The sequence below is a fragment of the Oncorhynchus masou genome, chromosome 20 (assembly GCF_036934945.1).
Source record: "Oncorhynchus masou masou isolate Uvic2021 chromosome 20, UVic_Omas_1.1, whole genome shotgun sequence".
NCBI classification, from domain to species: Eukaryota; Metazoa; Chordata; class Actinopteri; order Salmoniformes; family Salmonidae; genus Oncorhynchus; species Oncorhynchus masou.
In genome coordinates, this window is record NC_088231.1 from 25401239 (window position 1) to 25420240 (window position 19002).

Here is a 19002-nt window from a genome sequence, read left to right on the forward strand (position 1 = left end):
TAATTTACCTGATGGTCCCGAACTAGCCACATAGAGATATCCAAAATCAAACCAAAATACCACGGGCAGGATTGATATAAAGCCAACCCAAGGACCCAACTGTTGGACAACCCAAGGACCCAACTGTTGGACAACCCAAGGACCCAACTGTTGGACAACCCAAGGACCCAACTGTTGGACAACCCAAGGACCCAACTGCTGGACAACCCAAAGACCCAAATGTTGGACAACCCAAGGACCCAACTGTTGGACAACCCAAGGACAACTGTTGGACAACCCAAGAACCCAACTGTTGGACAACCCAAGGACAAATGTTGGACAACCCAAGGACCCAACTGTTGGACAACCCAAGGACCCAACTGTTGGACAACCCAAGGACCCAACTGTTGGACAACCCAAGGACCCAACTGTTGGACAACCCAAGGCCAACTGTTGGACAACCCAAGGCCAACTGTTGGACAACCCAACGACCCAACTTTTGGACAACCCAAGGACCCAACTGTTGGACAACCCAAGGCCAACTGTTGGACAACCCAACGACCCAACTGTTGGACAACCCAAGGACCCAACTGTTGGACAACCCAAGGTTGTTGTATATCCTTAATTCTGTTACCTACCATTTTTCCTACTGTATCATCTCTCTGTTTTGGACGAGACTAACTTCATGAAGAGAATTGTTCTATTTTACACTTTATAGTCAATTTTAGAATAAATATTTCTGAATCATATCGATGCCACATAGGCCGTTTTCAAAGGACAACTGTTGGACAACTGTTGGACAACCCAAGGACCCAACTGTTGGACAACTGTTGGACAACCCAAGGACAACTGTTGGACAACCCAGGGACAACCCAAGGACAACCCAATGACAACTGTTGGACAACCCAAGGACAACTGTTGGACAACCCAAGGACAACTGTAGGACAACCCAAGGACAACTGTTGGACAACCCAAGGACTCAATTGTTGGACAACCCAAGGACAACTGTTGGACAACCCAAGGACCCAACTGTTGGACAACCCAAGGACCGAGCTGTTGGACAACCCAAGAACAACCCAAGGGCAACTGCTGGATAACCCAAAGACAACTGTTGGACAACCCAATAACCCAACTGTTGGACAACCCAAGGACAACTGTTGGACAACCCAAGGACAACTGTTGGACAACCCAAGGACAACCCAATGACAACTGTTGGATAACCCAAGGACTCAACTGTTGGACAACCCAAGGACACAACTGTTGGACAACCCAAGGCTCAACTGTTGGACAACCCAAGGACAACTGTTGGACAACCCAAGGACCAACTGTTGGACAACCCAAGGACCCAACTGTTGGACAACCCAAGGACCCAACTGTTGGACAACCCAAGGACCCAACTGTTGGACAACCCAAGGACCCAACTGTTGGACAACCCAAGGACCCAACTGTTGGACAACCCAAGGACCCAACTGTTGGACAACCCAAGGACTTAACTGTTGGACAACCCAAGGACCCAACTGTTGGACAACCCAAGGACCCAACTGTTGGACAACCCAAGGACCCAAATGTTGGACAACCCAAGGACCCAACTGTTGGACAACCCAAGGACCCAACTGTTGGACAATCCAAGGACCCAACTGTTGGACAACCCAAGGACAACTGTTGGACAACCCAAGGACCCAACTGTTGGACAACCCAATGACAACTGTTGGACAACCCAAGGACAACTGTTGGACAACCCAAGGACCCAACTGTTGGACAACCCAAGGACACAACTGTTGGACAACCCAAGGACAACTGTTGGACAACCCAAGGACCCAACTGTTGGACAACCCAAGGACCCAACTGTTGGACAACCCAAGGACAACTGTTGGACAACCCAAGGACCCAACTGTTGGACAACTCAAGGACAACTGTTGGACAACCCAAGGGCAACTGTTGGACAACCCAAGGACCCAACTGTTGGACAACTCAAGGACAACTGTTGGACAACCCAAGGACAACTGTTGGACAACCCAAGGACAACTGTTGGACAACCCAAGGACAACTGTTGGACAACCCAAGGTTGTTGAGTATCCTTAATTCTGTTAACCTGTTGAAACTCTGGGGGCGCTATATCATTTTTGGATGAAAAACGTTCCCGTTTTAAACAAGATATTTTGTCACAAAAAGATGCTCGACTATGCATATAATTGGTAGCTTTCCAGAACTGCAAAGATATTTTCTGTGCGTGACCTATAACGTGAGCTTCAGTCAAAACCAAGATGAGACGGCATCCAGGAAATGAGCAGGATTTTTGAGGCTCTGTTTTCCATTGTCTCCTTATATGGCTGTGAATGCGAGAGGAGTAAGTCTGCCCTTTCTGTCGTTTCCCCAAGGTGTCTGCAGCATTGTGACGTATTTCTAGGCATATCATTGGAAGATTGACCATAAGAGACCACATTTACCACGTGTCCGCCCGGTGTCCTGCGCCGAAATTGGTGCGCAAAAGTCAGCTGCAAGTATTTTTCCATGGAATTTAGAGAAGAATGCAGGCTTCCACGAACGATATATCAATGAAGAGATATGTGAAAAAACACCTTGAGGATTGATTCCAAACAACGTTTGCCATGTTTCGGTCGATATTATGGAGTTAATTCCGAAAAAGTTTGACGTTGTAGGTGACTGAATTTTCGGTTCATTTCGGTAGCCAAATGTGATGTACAAAACGGAGCAATTTCTCCTACACACAGACGCTTTCAGGAAAAACTGCGCATTTGGTATGTAACTGAGAGTCTCCTCATTGAAAACATCCGAAGCTCTTCAAAGGTAAATTATTTTATTTATTTGGTTATCTGGTTTTTGTGAAAATGTTGCATGCTAAATGCTACTCAAAATGCTAAGCTAGCTTAGCATACTCTTACACAAATTAGTCAATTGCTATGGTTCAAAAGCATATTTTGAAAATCTGAGATGACAGTGTTGTTAAGAAAAGGCTAAGCTTGAGAGCAGGCGCATTATTTTCATTTTATTTGCAATTTTCAGAAATCGTTAACGTTGCGTTATGCTAATGAGCCTGAGGCTTTTGTCACGATCCCGGATCCGGGATGGGGAGTATCAAGAGTTAACCACCATTTTTCCTACTGAAAATTTAGAATAAATATTTCTGACTCACATTGATGCCACATAAACCGTTTTCAAAGGGAGAAGTATTTTTTCAGGGACAGTTGTTCTTTATTGTTGTGTGTCGAACTCGCCCAATTAGTAGCTAATACCAATACCAAGCTAATTCTGATGGGGGTGAGGCCACTTCCTGGTTTGTGTTGCATTGTGGGATCTGTAGTTACCTTGCTCCTGGTCGTGATGCGTTGGTAGACGTAGTCTGGGAAGGCTTGGCGGGGAATGAAGCGTCCTGAACCCTGCTGGACGCGGAGCCCCTCCCCCTCCTCATAGACCACCCTCCCCTGGGTCACCACGACGACAGGACCCCCGACACACCATCCCCTCAAAGATGTTATACTCCAGAGCCTGGTGGGAGAGGGGAGGAGGGGGAGGGAGGGATGGATAGAGGGAGGGAGGGAGGGAGGGTAGGGAGGGAGGGTAGGGAGGGAGGGAGGGAGGGAGGGAGGGAAGGAGGGAGGGTAGGGAGGGAGGTAGGTAGAGAGGGAGGGAGAGAGAGAGGTAGTGTGAGGGAAGGAGAGTGTGAGGGTGTGAGAGAGAGGGAGAGAGGGAGGGAGAGAGGGAGGAAAGGAGGGATGGATAGAGGGAGGGTGGGTAGGGAAGGAGGGTAGGGAGGGAGGGGGAGAGGGAGAGAGGGAGAGAGGGAGTGTAGGGAGGGAGATAAAGGGTAGAAAGTAGAAGAGGATTCAGTTTTTATTTTGTTGTAATTTGGAGGTAAAAGGTTTTGATCATGTCTTGGTTCCAGTTCTTACCTCCCTCTCTCTCTCTCCCTCCCTCCCTCCCTCCCTCCCTCCCTCCTCCTCCCTCCCTCCCTCCCTCCCTCCTCCCTCCTCCCTCCCCTCCCTCCCTCCACCCTCCTCTTTCCTCACCGACTGTTGCAGTTTGGAGGTGATTGTTTTGGTCCTGTCTGGGTCCCAGATAACGATGTCAGCGTCAGAACCCACAGCGATGCGTCCCTTCCGGGGATACAGGTTGAAGATCTTAGCAGCGTTGGTGCTGGTCACCGCCACAAACTGGTTCTCATCCATCTTACCCGTGGCCTGAGAGAAGAGAGGAAGAGGACAAGAAGAGAGGAAGAGGACAAGAAGAGAGGAAGAGGACAAGAAGAGAGGAAGAGGACAAGAAGAGAGAGGAGGAAGAGAGAGAGAGAGGAGGAGGAGAGAACGAAGAGGAGGAGAGAACGAAGAGGAGGAGGAGAGAGAGGAGGAGGAGGAGAGAACGAAGAGGAGGAGGAGAGAACGAAGAGGAGGAGGAGAAAGAGAGAGGAGGAGGAGGAGAGAGAAGGAAGAGGGGAGAGAAGACACACTTTTAGACCAGGGTCCAGGCACACACACACACACACACACACACACACACACACACACACACACACACACACACACACACACACACACACACACACACACACACACTCTCTCTCTCACCACAGCCTTGTCCCAGACGAAGCCCATCCTCTCCTCGATACCGTTGGTTCCTTCGGGGATCCGGGTGAAGTCATCTTTTCCTATGGCCTTCTGGGACGTGCTGTAAGCACAATGGGCACTGCCAACCACCTGCAGGTCCCCGCTGTCACAAAACATCAACACAACGTTAGAACAATGTAGAACAAGGAGAGAGAGAGAGAGCGACAGAGAGAGAGCGACAGAGAGAGACGATGGAGAGAGAGAGCGGGGGAGGAGAGATGGGGAGGATGGGAGAGAGAGAGACAGAGAAAGAGAGAGAGATGGGGGGAGATATTGAGTTGTGAGCGGGAGAGAGAGAGGTGGAGAGAGAGAAAAACGGGACGGAAAGAGATAATTATCGCACATAGAGTATGTTTTAATTTACCACTGTGCAGCATATCATTATAATACACATGTCAGAGAACATTAGGTAGAGAGAGGGGAAGAGAGGGAGAAAGATAGAGAAGAAGAGAGCGGTGAAAAGGAGGTAGAGAGAGAGACAGGAAGAGAGGATAAACTGTGTGTTTAAAATTATACTTTTATTGTTCTCCTTTGTCTCCTTAGAACCTAATAATACTACATGTCTGTTCAGCAGAACCTCAAAGAGAACCACACCATCATACTATCACGGTGACAGCTAGACCCGCCTGGAACGGAGGGAGGGAGGGAGGGAGGGAGGGAGGGAGGGAGGGAGAAAGACAGGGAGGAAGGAAGGAAGGAAGGAAGGAAGGAAGGAAGGAAGGAAGGAAGGAAGGAAGGAAGGAAGGAAGGAAGGAAGGAAGGAAGGAAGGGAAGGAAGGAAGGAAGGGGGAGGGAGGGAGGGAAGAAGATGTAGGGAGGGAGAAAGACAAGGAGGAAGGAAGGAAGGAAGGAAGGAAGGAAGGAAGGAAGGAAGGAAGGAAGGAAGGGAGGGAGGGAGGGAGGGAGGGGGTGATGGAGGGAGAAAGACAGGGAGGAAGGAAGGGAATGGGGAGGGAGAGAGGGAGGGAGGGAAGAAGATGTAGGGAGGGAGGGAGAAAGACAAGGAGGAAGGAAGGAAGGAAGGAAGGAAGGAAGGAAGGAAGGAAGGAAGGAAGGAAGGAAGGAAGGAAGGAAGGAAGGAAGGGTTAGTGTGTGTGTGTGTGTGCGTGCGTGCGTGTGTGTTGTCCCACCAGGCCAGCAGGTCTTGGAGGTGTTCTGGGGTGGTGGGGTCGGGGCTGAGCGGCGGTGATGTCACGTAGGCGGCGGCCTTGGCCCAGTTCTTGCTCCAATAGTGCGATCCGTCTGTGGCCAGGCTGGCTGTGATGGGCTCCCCAAACACAACGGAACCTGGTGGGAGGAGCCAACAACAGAACAGTGAACACACCGCAGATGTATTCGCTAGAAAACAGAGGACAAAAAAATGAAATGGATTTGTTCAAAAAGAAACTCCCTCCCTCCCTCTTCTTGTCTCCCTCCCTCCCTCCTCCCCCCTCCCTCTCCCTCCCTCCCTCCCTCTCCCTCCCTCCCCTTGTCTCTCTCCCTCCCTCCCTCTTCATGTCTCCCTCCCTCCCTCTTCTTGTCTCCCTCCCTCCCACCCTCTTCTTGTCTCCCTCCCTGTCTTTCTCCCTCCCTCCCTGTCTTTCTCCCTCCCTCCCTTCCTTCCTTCCTCCTTCTGTTGCCAAAGAGTTTGAGTTGCAAAACATTTTTCTTGAGTGACAGACAGACAGACAGACAGACAGACAGACAGACAGACAGACAGACCTCTCCTCCTGGCCTGGGTAATGGTGTCGGCAGCAGTCTTGCTCATCACCTTGGTGATGTAGATGGGACAGTTGACTCTGTTGCCGATGGTGATGGCACGGAACACTGCCTCCGCCTCCAGCTGTACCGCAACACAACACACGTTAAGAGATGGACACACACACACACGTATGAACACACACACACACGTATGAACACACACACACACACACACGTATGAACACACACACATGCAAGCACGCACACACACAAGCACGCACACACACACACACACATATGAACACACACACATAAGAACTCATACAGTCACACTCAAATCACCTCTTCAGGGTGACTCAGGGGGTGTCCCTCAGGTCCAGTGATTCCCAGGCTGAGGACCTTATGCTGTTCCTGGAACAGAATAAAGATCATCACCATCATCATCATCACCAACATCATCATCACTACTAACACCATCATCATCATCATCACCATCATCATCATCACCATCATCACCATCATCATCACTACTAACACCATCATCATCACCATCATCATCATCATCATCACCATCACCACCATTTTCACCATCATCATCACCACTATCATCATCATCATCATTGGACTGGGTTATAATGGGTTATGACTGGGTTATAATGGGGTTATGACTGGGTTATATTGGGGTTATGACTGTAGGACTGGGTTATAATGGGGTTATGGCTGGGTTATAATGGGGTTATGACTGGGTTATAATGGGGTTATGACTGGGTTATAATGGGGTTATGACTGGGTTATAATGGGGTTATGACTGGGTTATAATGGGGTTATGACTGGGTTCTAATGGGTTTATGACTGTAGGACTGGGTTATAATGGGGTTATGACTGGGTTATAATGGGGTTATGACTAGAGGACTGGGTTATAATGGGGTTATGACTGGGTTATAATGGGGTTATGACTGGGTTATAATGGGGTTATGACTGGGTTATAATGGGGTTATGACTGGGTTATAATGGGGTTATGACTGGGTTATAATGGGGTTATGACTGGGTTCTAATGGGGTTGTGACTGTAGGACTGGGTTATAATGGGGTTATGGCTGGGTTATAATGGGGTTATGACTGGGTTATAATGGGTTTATGGCTGGGTTATAATGGGTTTATGGCTGTAGGACTGGTTTATAATGGGGTTATGACTGGGTTATAATGGGGTTATGGCTGGGTTATAATGGGTTTATGGCTGTAGGACTGGGTTATAATGGGGTTATGACTGGGTTATAATGGGATTATGACTGTAGGACTGGGTTATAATGGGGTTATGACTGGGTTATAATGGGGTTATGGCTGGGTTATAATGGGGTTATGACTGGGTTATAATGGGGTTATGACTGGGTTGTAATGGGGTTATGACTGGGTTATATTGGGGTTATGACTGGGTTATAATGGGGTTATGACTGGGTTATAATGGGATTATGACTGTAGGACTGGGTTATAATGGGGTTATGACTGGGTTATAATGGGATTATGACTGTAGGACTGGGTTATAATGGGGTTATGACTGGGTTATAATGGGGTTATGACTGGGTTATAATGGGGTTATGACTGTGGGACTGGGTTATAATGGGGTTATGACTGGGTTATAATGGGGTTATGACTGGGTTATAATGGGGTTATGACTGTAGGACTGGGTTATAATGGGGTTATGGCTGGGTTATAATGGGGTTATGACTGGGTTATAATGGGGTTATGACTGGGTTATAATGGGGTTATGACTGGGTTACATTGGGATTATGACTGTAGGACTGGGTTATAATGGTGTTATGACTGGGTTATAATGGGGTTAACTGGGTTATAATGGGATTATGACTGTAGGACTGGGTTATAATGGTGTTATGACTGGGTTATAATGGGGTTATGACTGGGTTGTAATGGGGTTATGACTGGGTTATATTGGGATTATGACTGTAGGACTGGGTTATAATGGTGTTATGACTGGGTTATTACTGGGTTATAATGGGGTTATGACTGTAGGACTGGGTTATAATGGGGTTATGACTGGGTTATAATGGGGTTATGACTGGGTTATAATGGGGTTTTGACTGGGTTATAATGGGGTTATGACTGTAGGACTGGGTTATAATGGGGTTATGACTGGGTTATAATGGGGTTATGACTGGGTTACATTGGGATTATGACTGTAGGACTGGGTTATAATGGTGTTATGACTGGGTTATAATGGGGTTAACTGGGTTATAATGGGGTTATGACTGTAGGACTGGGTTGTAATGGGGTTATGACTGGGTTATATTGGGATTATGACTGTAGGACTGGGTTATAATGGTGTTATGACTGGGTTATTACTGGGTTATAATGGGGTTATGACTGTAGGACTGGGTTCTAATGTGGTTATGACTGGGTTCTAATGGGGTTATGACTGTAGGACTGGGTTATAATGGGGTTATGACTGGGCTATAATGGGGTTATGACTGGGTTATAATGGGGTTATGACTGGGTTGTAATGGGGTTATGACTGTAGGACTGGGTTGTAATGGGGTTATGACTGGGCTATAATGGGGTTATGACTGTAGGACTGGGTTATAATGGGGTTATGACTGGGTTATAATGGTGTCATGACTGGGTTATAATGGGGTTATGACTGGGTTATAATGGGGTTATGACTGGGTTATAATGGGGTTATGATGGGGTTATAATGGCTTTATGACTGTAGGACTGGGTTATAATGGGGTTATGACTGTAGGACTGGGTTATAATGGGGTTATGACTGGGATATAATGGGGTTATGACTGGGTTATAATGGGGTTATGACTGGGTTATAATGGGGTTATGACTGGGCTATAATGGGGTTATGACTGTAGGACTGGGTTATAATGGGGTTATGACTGTATGACTGGGTTATAATGGAGTTATGACTGGGTTATAATGGGGTTATGACTGTAGGACTGGGTTATAATGGGGTTATGACTGGGTTATAATGGGGTTATGACTGTAGGACTGGGTTATAATGGGGTTATGACTGGGTTATAATGGGGTTATGGCTGTAGGACTGGGTTATAATGGGGTTATGACTGGGTTATAATGGGGTTATGACTGGGCTATAATGGGGTTATGACTGGGTTATAATTGGGTTATGACTGGGTTATAATGGGGTTATGGCTGGGTTATAATGGGGTTATGACTGGGTTATAATGGGGTTATGACTGGGGTTATAATGGGGTTATGACTGGGTTATAATGGGGTTATGACTGTAGGACTGGGTTATAATGGGGTTATGACTGGGTTATAATGGGGTTATGACTGGGTTATAATGGGGTTATGACTGGGTTACATTGGGATTATGACTGGGTTCTAATGGGGTTATGACTGGGGTTATAATGGGGTTATGACTGGGTTATAATGGGGTTATGACTGTAGGACTGGGTTATAATGGTGTAATGACTGGGTTATAATGGGGTTATTACTGGGTTATAATGGGGTTATGACTGTAGGACTGGGTTATAATGGGGTTATGACTGAGATATAATGGGGTTATGACTGGGTTATAATGGGGTTATGACTGGGTTATAATGGGGTTATGACTGGGTTACATTGGGATTATGACTGTAGGACTGGGTTATAATGGGGTTATGACTGGGCTATAATGGGGTTATGACTGGGTTATAATGGGGTTATGACTGGGCTATAATGGGGTTATGACTGGGCTATAATGGGGTTATGACTGGGCTATAATGGGGTTATGACTGGGTTACATTGGGATTATGACTGTAGGACTGGGTTATAATGGTGTAATGACTGGGTTATAATGGGGTTATTACTGGGTTATAATGGGGTTATGACTGTAGGACTGGGTTATAATGGTGTAATGACTGAGATATAATGGGGTTATGACTGGGTTATAATGGGGTTATGACTGTAGGACTGGGTTATAATGGGGTTATGACTGAGATATAATGGGGTTATGACTGGGTTATAATGGGGTTATGACTGGGTTATAATGGGGTTATGACTGGGTTACATTGGGATTATGACTGTAGGACTGGGTTATAATGGTGTAATGACTGGGTTATAATGGGGTTATTACTGGGTTATAATGGGGTTATGACTGTAGGACTGGGTTATAATAGGGTTATGACTGGGTTTTAATGGGGTTATGACTGGGTTATAATGGGGTTATGGCTGTAGGACTGGGTTATAATGGGGTTATGACTGTAGGACTGGGTTATAATGGGGTTATGACTGGGTTATAATGGGGTTATGACTGTAGGACCGGGTTATAATGGGGTTATAACTGGGTTGTAATGGTGTCATGACTGGGTTATAATGGGGTTATGACTGGGTTATAATGAGGTTATGACTGGGTTATAATGGGGTTATGACTGTAGGACTGGATACCTGAGCAACGAGGTCTCCGTTCTCAGCATGCAACATCACCACAGCCCCCAACTCCTTCAGGAAGGAGAATACCTCATACAACTATTAGAGAGAGAGAGAGAGAGAGAGAGAGAGAGAGAGAGAGAGAGAGAGAGAGAGAGGAGAGAGAGATAGAGATATGAAGGGGAGAGGAGAGCAAATAGAGTGAGAGGGGGGGGAATGGGAGAGCGAGGAGCGAGGGAGGGAGGAAAGAGAGAAGGGGAGAGAGAGAGAAGAGAGCAGAAGACAGAAAGGTAGAGAGAGAATAGGGATGGAAAGAGATAATGATGATTACTGCACATAGAGTATAAATATTTCCATTTACCATTGTGCAGCATATCATTATAATACACATGTCAATATGATATTAAACCAACCTGAGAGTCAGTCATCTGAAACGAATCCTTATAGGACATATACACCTGGAATGAGTTGATCCCTGAGAGAGAGAGAGAGAGAGAGGGGGGATGGAGGGATGGAGGGGTGGAGAGAGAGAGAGAGAGGGAGAGAGAGAGAGAGAGAGAGAGAGAGAGAGAGAGAGAGGGGATGGAGGGATGGAGAGAGAGAGAGAGATAGAGATGGATGGAGGGAGAGAGAGAGAGAGAGAGAGAGAGTGAGAGAGAGAGAGAGAGAGAGACAGAGGGATGGAGGGGAGAGAGAGAGAGAGAGAGAGACAGAGACAGAGAGAGAGACAGAGAGAGGGGGATGGAGTTATGGGGGAGAGAGGGAGTGTGTGTGAGATAGATAGATAGATAGATAGATAGATAGATAGATAGATAGATAGATAGATAGATAGATAGATAGATAGATAGATAGATAGATAGATAGATTCTGTCAGACCTGGGCCCTGACAGTAAATCTCAGTAAGACCAAAATAATGGTGTTTCAAAAAAGGTCCAGTCGCCAGGACCACAAATACAAATTCCATCTAGACAGTGTTGCCCTAGAGCACACAAAAAACTATACATACCCACCAACTAACCAAATAGGCGACCAGTAAACCAATCAACTGCTGAATCAATCGATCAGGCGATCAATACCTTTCTCCTGCACCAGAACCTCCAGCTCATCCTTGACCCCCGGGTGCCAGTGCGGCAGGTCGACGTGCAGCGAGTAGTCACAGCAACACTTCCTGTCAGCTGACTCCTGCCAGCGCTCAAACGCTTCCAGCAGGCTGTCACCCGGCTGAGGAGTCACATGGTCAACTGGGGAGGGGGTCAGGGGTCAGATGTTAAAGGTTAGAGTTTCAACTTTATCCCAGAGGGCAGCAGGGGGCGCTCATTAGACATAAATATAATGTGGGAATGTGTGTGTGGCGTGTGTTTGTGTGTGTATTAGTGTGTGTGTTTGATTATAAGCGTGTGTGTACATGTGTATGTGCGTGTGTACGTGTGTACGTGTGTGTGTGTGTGTGTGTGTGTGTGTGTGTGTGTGTGTGTGTGTGTGTGTGTGTGTGTGTGTGTGTGTGTGTGTGTGTGTGTGTGTGTGTGTGTGTGTCCACTCACTGATCATGGTGGTGCCCCCGGCCAGCGCGGCTCTGCTGCCCAGGTAGAAGTCGTCTACAGGTGGACAGCCCAGGTGAGGCTTCATTAGACAGGTGTTCACATCTATACCTCCAGGTATCACCAAACCTCCATTAACCTCCAGCACCCTCACATCATCAGGTACCTCCAGGTTATCGCCCACCTGTCTATAGAGGAGAGGGGGGGGAACAGGGTTAGGAGCACCCTCACATCATCAGGTACCTCCAGGTTATCACCCACCTGTCTATAGAGGAGAGGGGGGGGCACAGGGTTAGGAGAGATCAGAGGTTTGAGGGGTGGCAGGGGGAGTGAGGACAGAGATGGGGGAGGTAAGGGGAGAGAGGGAACAGGGTTAGGAGAGATGAGGCGTTTGACGGGTGGTAGGGAGAGTGAGGAGGGGGATGGGGAAGGTAAGGGGAGAGAGGGAAGAGGGTTAGGAGATATGAGAGGGTTGAGGGGTGGTAGGGGTGGTAGGGGGAGTGAGGAGGGGGATGGGGAGGGGGATGGGGAGGAGGAGAGGGAACAGGGTTAGGAGAGATGAGGTGTTTGAGGGGTGGTAGGGTGAGACTCTCCCATGTACTTACTTTATAAGGCCATCTTCTACATAGACGTCTGCATACCGAGACAGGTCGTCATTCACCACACGACCCCCTTTAATCAGCAACCTCTCACTCTGCACACGGGATGGAGAAGGGGGAGGGGGGAGGCAGGAGAGAGGAGAGAGAGGAAGAGAGGAAGAGATACGAGAAAGAGAGAGAGAGGGGGGGCAGGGGGAGAGAGAGAGAGAGAGAGAGAGAAGAGAAGAGAGATGGAGAGAGAGAGAGAGAGAGAGAACAAGAGAGAGAGGAAGAGAGGAGAGAGCGAGACAGAGGGGAAGATAGGAAGAGATACGAGAAAGAGAGAGAGAGAGGGGGGGGCAGGGGGAGAGAGAGAGAGAGAGAGAGAGAGAGAGAGAGAGAGAGAGAGAGAGAGAGAGGAAGAGAAGAGAGATGGAGAGAGAGAGAGAGACAGAGAGAGACAGAGTGAGACTGTTTTCAGTCATGATATTAGGAGATGTTTGATAATAACTTATTGAATCAGCTACTAGAAGAACAGACGCTACTAGGAAGGATGTGTTTCCTGTTGAAAAGGACGTCCTGATCTTCTGCCATCTCCCGTCACCAAGGATACACAGCTTCAGATAGCGCCCTACCCGGGGAGAAAGATGTTACGTCTCCATGGCAACCAAGCCGCCTGTCTTCCCCGGTGCTGTAGCCTAACGTCTACTGGCTGAAGTGTTGCCATGGAGATACGACTGTTTGGAGCATCGCTCTGTCTCTCTGCTTGCAACAACAACAAAAAATGCACAACCCAGGCTAGGCCTGGTCATCCCTACTGCCTCTGATCTGGAGGTCTCACTAAACAGAACATCCCTGGTCATCCCTACTGTCTCTGATCTGGAGGACTCACTAAACAGAGAACATCCCTGGTCATCCCTACTGACTCTGATCTGGAGGACTCACTAAACAGAGAACATCCCTGGTCATCTCTACTGTCTCTGATCTGGAGGACTCACTAAACAGAGAACATCCCTGGTCATCCCTACTGTCTCTGATCTGGAGGTCTCACTAAACAGAGAACATCCCTGGTCATCCCTACTGTCTCTGATCTGGAGGTCTCACTAAACAGAACATCCCTGGTCATCCCTACTGTCTCTGATCTGGAGGACTCACTAAACAGAACATCCCTGGTCATCCCTACTGTCTCTGATCTGGAGGACTCACTAAACAGAGAACATCCCTGGTCATCCCTACTGACTCTGATCTGGAGGACTCACTAAACAGAGAAAATCCCTGGTCCTCCCTACTGCCTCTGATCTGGAGGACTCACTAAACAGAGAACATCCCTGGTCATCCCTACTGACTCTGATCTGGAGGACTCACTAAACAGAGAAAATCCCTGGTCCTCCCTACTGCCTCTGATCTGGAGGACTCACTAAACAGAGAACATCCCTACTGCCTCTGATCTGGAGGTCTCACTAAACAGAAAACATCCCTGGTCGTCCCTACTGCCTCTGATCCGGAGGACTCACTAAACAGATAACATCCCTGGTCATCCCTACTGCCTCTGATCTGGAGGTCTCACTAAACAGAGAACATCCCTGGTCATCTCTACTGCCTCTGATCTGGAGGTCTCACTAAACAGAGAACATCCCTGGTCATCCCTACTGACACTGATCTGAAGGACTCACTAAACAGAGAACATCCCTACTGACTCTGATCTGGAGGACTCACTAAACAGAGAACATCCCTGGTCCACCCTACTGCCTCTGATCTGGAGGACTCACTAAACAGAGAACATCCCTACTGACTCTGATCTGGAGGTCACACTAAACAGAGAACATCCCTGGTCATCCCTACTGCCTCTGATCTGGAGGACTCACTAAACAGAGAACATCCCTGGTCATCCCTACTGCCTCTGATCTGGAGGACTCACTAAACAGAGAACATCCCTGGTCATCCCTACTGCCTCTGATCTGGAGGACTCACTAAACAGAGAACATCCCTGGTCATCCCTAAAGCCTCTGATCTGGAGGACTCACTAAACAGAGAACATCCCTGGTCCTCCCTACTGCCTCTGATCTGGAGGTCTCACTAAACAGAGAACATCCCTGCTGCCTCTGATCTGGAGGTCTCAATAAACAGAAAACACCCCTGCTGCCTCTGATCTGGAGGTCTCACTAAACAGAGAACATCCCTACTGACTCTGATCTGGAGGAGTCTCTAAACAGAGAACATCCTAGGCCAGGCTAGGCCTGGTCATCCCTCCTGCCTCTGATCTGGAGGACTCACTAAACAGAGAACATCCCTCCTGCCTCTGATCTGGAGGAGTCTCTAAACAGAGAACATCCTAGGCCAGGCTAGGCCTGGTCATCCCTCCTGCCTCTGATCTGGAGGAGTCTCTAAACAGAGAACATCCTAGGCCAGGCTAGGCCTGGTCATCCCTACTGCCTCTGATCTGGAGGAGTCTCTAAACAGAGAACATCCCTACTGCCTCTGATCTGGAGGAGTCTCTAAACAGAAATGCTTAGTTTGTAAATGATGACGTCTGAGTGTTGGAGTGTTTACCTTTTACTAATCTTTAAATGTAACATGTAAAATAAAATGCCCTCTGGTTGGCTTAACATAAGGAATTTGAAATGATTTATACTTTTTCTACTTAAGGATATTTATAATTTAAAACCAAATGCTATTAGATGTTTACTCAAGTAGCATTTTACTTGAGTGACTCAAGTATGACAGGCATGACAATGGGATACTTTGTCCTCCACTGCCACTATATCCAAACATGACCAAGAATCCTGAAAGCTGTGCATGTAGTTTTACCAATAGTTTTATTCAACGTTTTACACCATTTAAATAGCTGCATGTTTTCTGAATGAACCAATGAGGCTAGAATATCCCCAAGACAGATCTCTCTCACAAGAACACCTCAAATCGGTCTTCCCTGTTGCTCTCTCTCTCTCTCTCTCTGTCTCTCTCTCTCTGTCTCTCACTCTCTACCTCTGTCTCTCACTCTCTACCTCTGTCTCTCACTCTCTACCTCTGTCTCTCACTCTCTACCTCTGTCTCTCACTCTCTACCTCTGTCTCTCACTCTCTACCTCTGTCTCTCACTCTCTACCTCTGTCTCTCACTCTCTACCTCTCTCTCTCTGTCTCGCTCTGTCTCTTTCTCTCTCTCTCTCTCTACCTCTGTCTCTCTCTCTACCTCTGTCTCTCTCTCTACCTCTGTATCCTCTCTCTACCTCTGTCTCTCTCTCTCTACCTCTGTCTCTCTCTCTCTCTCTACCTCTGTCTCTCTCTCTCTCTACCTCTACCTCTGTATATCTCTCTCTCACTCTCTATTTATGTGTCTCTCTCTCTCTCCCCCAGAGTCCAGACTATTGTCTTACTCCTTCCAACCAGCAGCACAACATACAACGTCGGATTGTCACTTAGTACAAATCCCTGATAACAACTCAACCATGTCAGATAGAGACATGGCAGAGAGCAGACGCATTGACTTGACACGTCGCGGCAGAACGGACCGATGGGGATCATCAAAAATGATCTCGGCGATTGGGGTGGTATCATTATGCGGCCTGTCTGGCTGACATGGGGAATACTGGGCCAGGGCAGACATCACACAGGCCTTCTACTCAAACTGCTTGGCTATCATCCGGCGACACTAAGATTTTAATCCCCGCCAACGGTATCAGGAGCAGGGATTTATCTAGCCGAGGCTGCAGCTTGGTAGCAGCAGCAGTATCGCCCTGTCGCCCTCGACAACCTCAGCGTGCCTTTAGTCTGGGCTACAATCATTGTTTTCTCTGTAGAACAGAATATAATAAACAGAAACGATCTCCTTTTTGTAAACCTATAGTCTACCAAGGAACCTACAGCGGCGTTAGACTCAGTATGTGGTGCTGAAATAGACAGCGCCGTTTGTTCGCCTATTGACCGAAAACAATGGCTATTCCGCGCTAGACAGCCAGCCAGCCCGTCCGGCTGCCAGCCCCGCCAGGTGAGAGTCTTACCGGAAGGTGGGGGATACCATTCCCCTGGTGGTCAGTACCGGACATGCTCGCTCTCTATTTCTCTCTCTCTCTCTTTTCCCGCAGCCAGTGAACTCAGAGGCGGAAGGAACGCTCTAGCTGCAGGACCTCCTTTTGTCTTCGTGTGCAGTGCAGTCAGAGCAGCCGCGATGTTCAGTGTGTGTGTGTGTGTGTGTGTGTGTGTGGTGTGTGTGACAGAAGCTGGGATAGCTGTCAAAACGGCGCTGTTCAATTCATCACCACACGTAGCCTTATAGCCTACCTGACCGTCACCGGTTCAGGTGATGTGGGCAGCCTAGAGATATCTGCGTAGCCTATTTTAGGAACAGCCTAGCTGACGTCACTGCACTGCAGAACAGAGTAAGCTATGGAAATGTAGCATCCACAAGCGATCTGCCCTACTTTTAATCAACATAAACATGGGCGAGAGAAAAAAAAAATCAGTTTTCACCTACCTTTCCATTCTTCTGACCGGAGTGACACTGCCTCCCTGCCGGGTACTCAATCTCCACACCCGGCCTCACATCCTCTCTCTCCCCGGGAGAGCTGACCTGAGAACCGACAGCCCGGACCTCACTGGCCTCACTTGCCGTCTCGGGAACGTCGCCATCGGTGTGGTCGAGGAGCCTGTCTCGGCTGACGCTCCTGGGAGTCCTGGTTCCTCTCCTTCCCGCGGCAAAGTTATCACAGTCTACAGTCTTGCTGTCGCAGGCGCCATCCGCCGAGGAAAACATCCCGTAGGATTTCCGTTGGTTCGGCCGGGTTGTAATCGTTCCTGCCAGGTAGACCGGCAGCTCGTTCTCCCGGTTCCATTGCTTCCTGCAGTCAGACATGATAACGACCGTATCTGTAGCCTTTCTACTCACATTAATAACAACAACTGTTCATGTAAAAAAGGTTTGAGATTAGATCGGTTAAATGGGACAGTCTTTTTACTCCGCTGTCGACGGTCTCGCGCTGCAAAGCACCTGTGTTTCGGTGCGACGTGAACTTTGATGCGTGTCTCGAGGAGAGGACGATTATGATGATGATTATGTAGTGCTCTCGTTTTATCGGAGCCAGGGTGGCAGAGAGAGAGAGAGACGGGTGGAGGGGAGGGGGAAATAGAGAGGGAGATAGAGAGTGGGGAGAAAGAGAGAGGGAGAGAGAGGGGTGTAAAGAGAGAGGGGGAGAGAGAGGGGGAGAGAGAGGGGTGTAAAGAGAGAGGGGGAGAGAGAGGGAGAGAGAGTTCTCCTAGGGGGGTGTAAAGAGAGAGGGGAGAGAGAGGGAGAGAGAGAGAGAGGGGGAGAATGAGTGAGAGAGACTCTTCCACTCTCTCTCCCCTCTCTCCCCCTCTCTCTTTACACACCTCTCTCTCCCCCTCTCTCTTTACCCCCCTTTGTCCCCCTCCCTCTATCAAACTCTCTCAGTCTCTTTTTCTCCCTGAATCTCCCCCTCCTTCCCCCTCTCACCCCTCTCTCTTTCTCCCTGAATCTCCCCCTCCTTCCCCCTCTCACCCCTCTCTCTTTCTCCCTGAATCTCCCCCTCCTTCCCCCTCTCACCCCTCTCTCTTTCTCCCTGAATCTCCCCTCCTTCCCCCTCTCACCCCCTCTCTCTTTCTCCCTGAATCTCCCCCTCCTTCCCCCTCTCACCCCCTCTCTCTTTCTCCCTGAATCTCCCCCTCCTTCCCCCTCTCACCCCCTCTCTCTTTCTCCCTGAATCTCCCCCTCCTTCCCCCTCTCACCCCTCTCTCTTTCTCCCTGAATCTCCCCCTCCTTCCCCCCTCTCACCCCTCTCTCGTTCTCCCTGAATCTCCCCCTCCTTCCCCCCTCTCACCCCTCTCTCGTTCTCCCTGAATCTCCCCCTCCTTCCCCCCTCTCACCCCTCTCTCTTTCTCCCTGAATCTCCCCCTCCTTCCCCCTCTCACCCCTCTCTCTTTCTCCCTGAATCTCCCCCTCCTTCCCCCTCTCACCCCCTCTCTCTTTCTCCCTGAATCTCCCCCTCCTTCCCCCTCTCACCCCCTCTCTCTTTCTCCCTGAATCTCCCCCTCCTTCCCCCTCTCACCCCTCTCTCTTTCTCCCTGATTCTCCCCCTCCTTCCCCCCTCACACCCCTCTCTCTTTCTCCTTGAGTCTCCCCCTCCTTCCCCCTCTCACCCTCTCTCTTTCTCCCTGAATCTCCCCCTCCTTCCCCCTCTCACCCCTCTCTTGTTCTCCCTGAAT

The 19002-nt window shown here is 48.8% G+C and overlaps 1 protein-coding gene across 1 annotated transcript in view; it reads right to left on the reverse strand.

Moving 5' to 3' along the window:
• LOC135507203 (dihydropyrimidinase-related protein 1-like) overlaps positions 1–17782 on the reverse strand; it is a 22450-nt gene extending 4668 nt beyond the window's left edge. Inside the window, 13 exon segments of the mRNA XM_064926797.1 lie at positions 3306–3450; positions 3452–3486; positions 4008–4178; positions 4563–4704; positions 5732–5888; positions 6303–6423; positions 6624–6692; positions 10688–10768; positions 11083–11144; positions 11746–11910; positions 12211–12395; positions 12813–12901; positions 17258–17782. Of these exon segments, the coding sequence (XP_064782869.1) occupies positions 3306–3450; positions 3452–3486; positions 4008–4178; positions 4563–4704; positions 5732–5888; positions 6303–6423; positions 6624–6692; positions 10688–10768; positions 11083–11144; positions 11746–11910; positions 12211–12395; positions 12813–12901; positions 17258–17635 (1800 nt within the window). The 5' untranslated portion in view covers positions 17636–17782.
• Positions 17783–19002: the final 1220 nt, after the last annotated feature.